The sequence below is a fragment of the Oncorhynchus kisutch genome, unplaced genomic scaffold (genome assembly GCF_002021735.2).
Source record: "Oncorhynchus kisutch isolate 150728-3 unplaced genomic scaffold, Okis_V2 Okis03b-Okis08b_hom, whole genome shotgun sequence".
Classification (NCBI taxonomy): Eukaryota; Metazoa; Chordata; class Actinopteri; order Salmoniformes; family Salmonidae; genus Oncorhynchus; species Oncorhynchus kisutch.
This window is the reverse complement of record NW_022261980.1, coordinates 10,974,954-10,981,526: the sequence shown is the minus strand read 5'-3', so window position 1 is coordinate 10,981,526 and position 6,573 is coordinate 10,974,954. Positions and strand designations below refer to the sequence as shown.

The following is a 6,573-nucleotide window of genomic DNA, read 5'->3' as shown; positions in this document are numbered from 1 at the left end:
AAGAAGCCTAAAAAAAGTTAACTTCCTGTGTGTCACTTCCTTGTTTATTTTTTTAATATTCCCTGGTCTAATAGTTGTTAGCTAAAACTAGCTACCGAGCAAAAATGCCAGGGCGTTGTTCAGCTTTCAACTGTAGGAATACGTTTAAAAATGTTAAACATAAAACAAACAAGGTTACATTTCACAGGTAGGCTTTCAGCATCTGATTAACGTCGACATTTGGCCAGCTAGCTAGTCAGCTTACGTTAGCTACAGTGCTTGGTTAGCTTGTGTAGCTAACTTACGATTTCCAGTAATACATCGGCTATACCTTGATTTAGACGAAAGTGACATAAATGTTAGTTACCTTGTCATAAAGAACGTGTAACTTCTAAACAAATGAACACCCCTTAGTACCCCGGCCTAAGTGCTCGCTGTTTCATCCCTGTCTTTTTACATTTGCATTTCAAACAATAACAAAGCCTCGCCACTAATTTTGGTAAATAGATGAGGGATGGGGCTGGAGAAATGTACTACTACTGTCAAATTCATAGACATAGCTATGAATGCAAGGACTGACAAGAGTGACCATCCATGATGTCAAAATTATAGTTTCAGCAATGTTGTGAGGCTATAAAGTGTTTGTTTACAATTACACTCTTATATGTTGGGTTCTGATGGGGTATGACAGTTGAACTAAGCTCATGGTGCATTTATAAGTTATATTAATCAAGAATCAATGGTTATATATAATTCATTTAAAAGTTCAAAAATTGATGTTACAATCACAGATTGCCCTGTTGTTTACATTTGGTTCTTTTAACATTTTTCCTATGTTAACAGCTTTCCAAAGCGTGATCCTAAACGAATAAAAGAGTGGGTGGGTCAGATGAAATGGAAAGACTGGCAGCCAACCCCTCATTCCTTACTGTGCTCAGAGCATTTTGAGGAGAGGTGCATGGATAGAACTGGGCAGACAGTGCGTTTACGTGATGATGCAATACCAACTATCTTTGCCTTTCCTAGTCACCTACAAAAAAAGGTATTTAGTCAATTGAGGCAGGTGTGTTGTTTTCATTTAAACTATTAGACCTAACTGAGTCTGGCGGTTGTGAATTTAACATATGAGGGATTCTTGAAACATGCTTTGGCTTTGTTGGTTGAGTTGAACTTTGTGTTTTATTGTTGAGTTCTTGTAGTTTCAGAAAACAGCCGGAAGGAGGAAAAGAGTAACCTTGGTGAGAAATGCAACATTTAAAAAATGTAATACTGTACTACCGGTTTTCCATTGGTGTTTATGTTTACACTAAAGGATATGTAAACTGTACTACCAGTTTTCCATTTGTGTTGCTGTTTACACTAAAGGATATGTAAACTGTAGTACCGGTTTTCCATTGGTGTTGCTGTTTACACTAAAGGATATGTAAACTGTAATACCGGTTTTCCATTGGTGTTGCTGTTTACACTAAAGGATATGTAAACTGTAATACCGGTTTTCCATTTGTGTTGCTGTTTACACTAAAGGATATGTAAACTGTACTACCAGTTTTCCATTGGTGTTGCTGTTTACACTAAAGGATATGTAAACTGTAATACCAGTTTTCCATTGGTGTTGCTGTTTACACTAAAGGATATGTAAACTGTACTACCAGTTTTCCATTGGTGTTGCTGTTTACACTAAAGGATATGTAAACTGTACTACCAGTTTTCCATTGGTGTTGCTGTTTACACTAAAGGATATGTAAACTGTACTACCGGTTTTCCATTGGTGTTGCTGTTTACACTAAAGGATATGTAAACTGTACTACCAGTTTTCCATTGGTGTTGCTGTTTACACTAAAGGATATGTAAACTGTAATACCAGTTTTCCATTGGTGTTGCTGTTTACACTAAAGGATATGCCACATATGTATTTCCCTTTTTGATTTCACAAATAAAAGTGTATTTTGCCTCTACTGGTGATTTCAGTTTCCAGAGGATCCTGTTCCTGAGGAGTCGACACAACGGGAGAAGTCTCCACCCACCTACTTAAACCACAGTATATGGCACCCAAGTCGTTTCCATGACGACTACTGTGTTCCACAGGTACAAAGTACATATCACTCTTATCTAGATTTAAAAAAAAAAAAATTCAAATATTTAATTCATGTTTATTTATTTAGTAATTATTTGTTTTTCAGAGTATTGACTGGGCTGTAAAAGACATGCCTAAAGAAGTAAGTTGTGAGTTAGCCCTCATTATGAAGCTAATTGAGCTCCTCATTATGAAGCTGATTGAGCTCATCAAAATTGTTGGTTGGGAAGGGTTCCCCTAATTCCTTACAGACCTTACAGAACAACCATGTATGTATCTTTTGCCAAATATTCCAAATGTTTTCATCCAAGCAGCTTAATGCACAGTACCTGCTCAAAAATCCCAGGGAGGAGCGTGTTGAAAAGTAGTGTCACTGTTACTCCCAACCAAAACGATGTTGATGAGGCCCAGACTTCTAGGGCCAGTTGCGTGTATGATTACAGCATCCTATAAAGGTCTTCTATAACCTTAAACCTTTCCATACACGTGCCTTAATAACTGAACTCCTGATAATTTCAGATCTCATCTGCAACTTTAGAAAAGCAAGGTCTGATCTTTATCCCCAAGCACGCAATCAAGGTAAGGTTTCTGACAGACCATTGTATTCTGGACAGCGGGCAACAACATTATTTTGACCCATGTCAACTTAAAGGGTTACTGTTGCGTGTATTCCTCAGCCCATTACCTCATGTTAATGGATGTGCATATAACTACACATTATAACTACACATATAACTACACATATAACTACACATATAACTACAGATATAACTACACATTATAACTACACATATAACTACACATATAACTACAGATATAACTACAGATATAACTACACATTATAACTACACATATAACTACACATATAACTACACATATAACTACAGATATAACTACACATTATAACTACACATATAACTACACATATAACTACACATATAACTACAGATATAACTACACATTATAACTACACATATAACTACACATATAACTACACATTATAACTACACATATAACTACACATTATAACTACACATTATAACTACACATATAACTACACATTATAACTACACATTATAACTACACATATAACTACACATTATAACTACACATTATAACTACACATTATAACTACACATATAACTACACATTATAACTACACATATAACTACATATTATAACTGCAAATTACTTTATCTGAACCAGATCAAGGAGAAATGGGATTGGCTGACAATGGATGTGAAGGGACCATTTCCAGAGACCAAAAGTAGACACAAGTTTGTACTAACTGTAATGGACTACTACTCCAAATGGATGGAAGCCTACCCCATGAAGACCAACAACAGTAAAGAGATTGCCAAAATCATCTCTGACCTCATCTCTCGCTTTGGCTTCCCTGTTGGAATCCTGTCTTGTTTGACTCGAGCACACATTTTAGAGGTAAGAGATGCATGCATGCATGTATGGATGTAAGTGTTACTGTACTGCCCTAAATAAAATGTTTTGGGGGGAAATTAAGTTTTGCACTAAGTTATCTCATGAATATTAAGTACCGGGGGTGGAACCAAAATTATTTTCCAATTGTTTCGCTCTGAACAAAACCATCATTTGTGTAGTTCCATTCCACTGTTCTGACCAGCAAAATAAAGTTTCACTGTAAGGTCTACTACACCTGTTGTATTCAGCATATGTGACAATCAAATTTGATTTGATGTTCAGCAGGCAGGCACTGGAATACGTTTCTGAGTGACAGAGTGAGGGCTTTGCATAGGCGCTTTGTAGCAATTTTTTGTGGGCCTGGAAAGTAAAATTACTTTATTAACCGGTACCCATGGTTTTCAAACAACGGTTCTGTTCCGGAACAACTTTTGTTCCCTGTTCTGATTCTGTTCCTCCAAAAATGTTATTGTTTTCTGGTCCAGTTCCCTGAACTGGTTCAAACCCCTGTTAAGTTCCCCTTTTCTTTTTAAATTTTACAGATCAACTTGGCTTTGGGTGATCTGAAGAAACTGACATGCCAACTCATATTCTACCGTCCTCTGGGAGTGTCACTGGATCCAGTAACAAAGTCCCTTGTAGACCGGTTTGTCCTCCAATGTACCTTGCTACACAGCCACCTGATTCTAAAAGCTTATACTATGGATAATAGTCTACTAAATAGAATTGGGATGATTGCAATCATCTTTTGGCAGTTTACTGAATCCAAACACATGCTAGCCCAACTGACTTGCTGTCTTGTTATTTAACTAGGCAAGTCAGTTAAAAACACATTCTTATTTTCAATGACGGCCTAGGAACAGTGGGTTAACTGCCTGTTCAGGGGCAGAACGACAGATTGTACCTTGTCAGCTCGGGGATATGAACTTGCAACCTTTCGGTTACTAGTCCAACGCTCTAACCACTAGGCTACCCTGCCGCCCCGTTATAATATGCATGTGTTTTGTTTTAATACATTTTTCATCATATACCTGGACAGGTTGGTGTCAGATTTGGTGAAAGAACATCCTGATCGTTGGGATATTTACCTGGCTGCCAGTGTGTTCAGCTTCTGCTGCAAAGAGCACCCCACCACCAGACAAATACCGCTGTCTCTGCTGCGCTGCGGAGGGACTCAGTCTGTCTCCACCTCACCAAGAAAGCTGCCTGTAAGTTGGAGACTGCCCGTGTTTAGACTGTCCCACTCCTACAACAGAACATACTCATATTATTGATTCCCATTGAATGAATGAAGAAAATGCACATAGAAATAGGTTTGAATTATATGATATTTTAGTTGAGCGTTTATACTGACTTGTGCTTTGACCAACCTGTTTGCATTGAAGGATAATGGGATAAAAGGAAGGACCTTTGTCATACTAGATGCCCAGCCACCTCAAAGGGAAGTCCGTGTGGAGTGCAATCAGTGCAGTCAATGGAGCACGGTCAGCCAGGACTCAGAGCTGAAGAGATATGAGGAGATGAAACTTGGGGATGAGGACTACACCCACACCTGTGTGAGCTGCAGGGTGGCCATGAGCTGCAGGGTGGCCCTGGAGGTCATGAGGGGTTAGGAGACAAGGACATGAAGAACTGGATGTAAATGAGAAAGCTTTTCAAACAAGGACTGAAAAGATGGAGGATATAATAAGGACGTTGGAAACCAAGTGGTGGTGAAGGAAGATATTGATGTAGGGGTGAAAAAAGGTTCCTAAGGTTCCTAGGGGAAGGAGTTTGAACAATAGGAGTTTATAATGTGTATATACTTATACGTTTCTCAGTCATACACGTTTTTGGAATGAAATAAAAACAGATAGTGTTGTTTTCAAGTTGTGTGTGCTCAAACAGTGGATTGTTGTTTAATAATGCATTTGGGCAGACATCTATATACTGCTTCAGTGCTTCATCTATTCCTCTCTGATTTGGGGTATTTTAGAGAATGGGGTAGTTGCAGTCCATTATGGGAACCAGAGTATGGGAGAGTGGGTGTGTTGAAAGGAGAGGAGTGGGCGTGTTGAAAGGAGCTCTGCTATAGGTTAGTTAGACTGTTGCTTACTGTGACTATCACCTTGATGTTGGCTACTAGGCAGCTACTTCCCACTCTGTTGGGGGATAGTAGACAGAGACATTTGATTATGCTGAACTGGGGGGGCAACGGTCTATGGCCCGTGATTTGAAAGGGCCAAAGCGGGGAGGGAGGAGCGCCCTTCTCAAATGGAACAGTAATCTGTGCCGCTGGGTCATGTCAACAAGGCAGCATTGTGCATCGTCTAGAAACATACATCTCTTTTTCATAAAATACACATTTAAATTAAACTAGTTTCCATTTGGGATGGCATATATGGTCCTCTGTAGTTGGTAGAGCATGGTGCTTGTAACGCTAGGCTTGAGTTCCATTCCTGCTCGGAACACCCATACATTAAATATACGCTAGGCTTGAGTTCCATTCCTGCTCGGAACACCCATACATTAAATATATGCTAGGCTTGAGTTCCATTCCTGCTCGGAACACCCATACATTAAATATATGCTAGGCTTGAGTTCCATTCCTGCTCGGAACACCCATACATTAAATATATGCTAGGCTTGAGTTCCATTCCTGCTCGGAACACCCATACATTAAATATATGCTAGGCTTGAGTTCCATTCCTGCTCGGAACACCCATACATTAAATATATGCTAGGCTTGAGTTCCATTCCTGCTCGGAACACCCATACATTAAATATATGCTAGGCTTGAGTTCCATTCCTGCTCGGAACACCCATACATTAAATATATGCTAGGCTTGAGTTCCATTCCTGCTCGGAACACCCATACATTAAATATATGCTAGGCTTGAGTTCCATTCCTGCTCGGAACACCCATACATTAAATATACGCTAGGCTTGAGTTCCATTCCTGCTCGGAACACCCATACATTAAATATACGCTAGGCTTGAGTTCCATTCCTGCTCGGAACACCCATACATTAAATATATGCTAGGCTTGAGTTCCATTCCTGCTCGGAACACCCATACATTAAATATATGCTAGGCTTGAGTTC

At 39.2% G+C, this 6,573-nt stretch overlaps 1 protein-coding gene across 3 annotated transcripts; it reads left to right on the top strand.

Annotated features, from left to right (window-relative positions):
- The first annotated feature begins 35 nt into the window (after positions 1–35).
- LOC109877757 (uncharacterized) lies at positions 36–5,358 on the top strand. Of its 3 annotated transcripts, XM_031812302.1 has the most exons (10): positions 40–187; positions 823–1,020; positions 1,177–1,217; positions 1,948–2,064; positions 2,160–2,195; positions 2,573–2,632; positions 3,260–3,493; positions 4,033–4,136; positions 4,530–4,698; positions 4,876–5,358. In XM_031812302.1, the coding sequence occupies exons 2-10, from the start codon at positions 972–974 to the stop codon at positions 5,101–5,103; spliced, it is 1,038 nt and encodes a 345-aa protein (XP_031668162.1). In that variant the 5' UTR covers positions 40–187; positions 823–971; the 3' UTR covers positions 5,104–5,358. The 3 variants fall into 3 exon arrangements, 2 of the variants coding, with proteins under 2 accessions (XP_031668162.1, XP_031668161.1); XR_004206694.1 differs by having other exon boundaries at positions 36–187; positions 823–1,021; positions 1,179–1,217; positions 4,033–4,698; XM_031812301.1 differs by having other exon boundaries at positions 44–1,021; positions 1,179–1,217.
- Positions 5,359–6,573: the final 1,215 nt, after the last annotated feature.

Bases quoted from the DNA above. Each gene is read 5' to 3' on its own strand.
- LOC109877757 (XM_031812301.1), top strand. From the start codon at position 869: ATGAAATGGAAAGACTGGCAGCCAACCCCTCATTCCTTACTGTGCTCA. The intron at 1,022-1,178 runs GTATTTAGTCAA...GAGTTCTTGTAG, and splicing joins CTAGTCACCTACAAAAAAAG to TTTCAGAAAACAGCCGGAAG. The intron at 3,494-4,032 runs GTAAGAGATGCA...TAAATTTTACAG, and splicing joins CTCGAGCACACATTTTAGAG to ATCAACTTGGCTTTGGGTGA.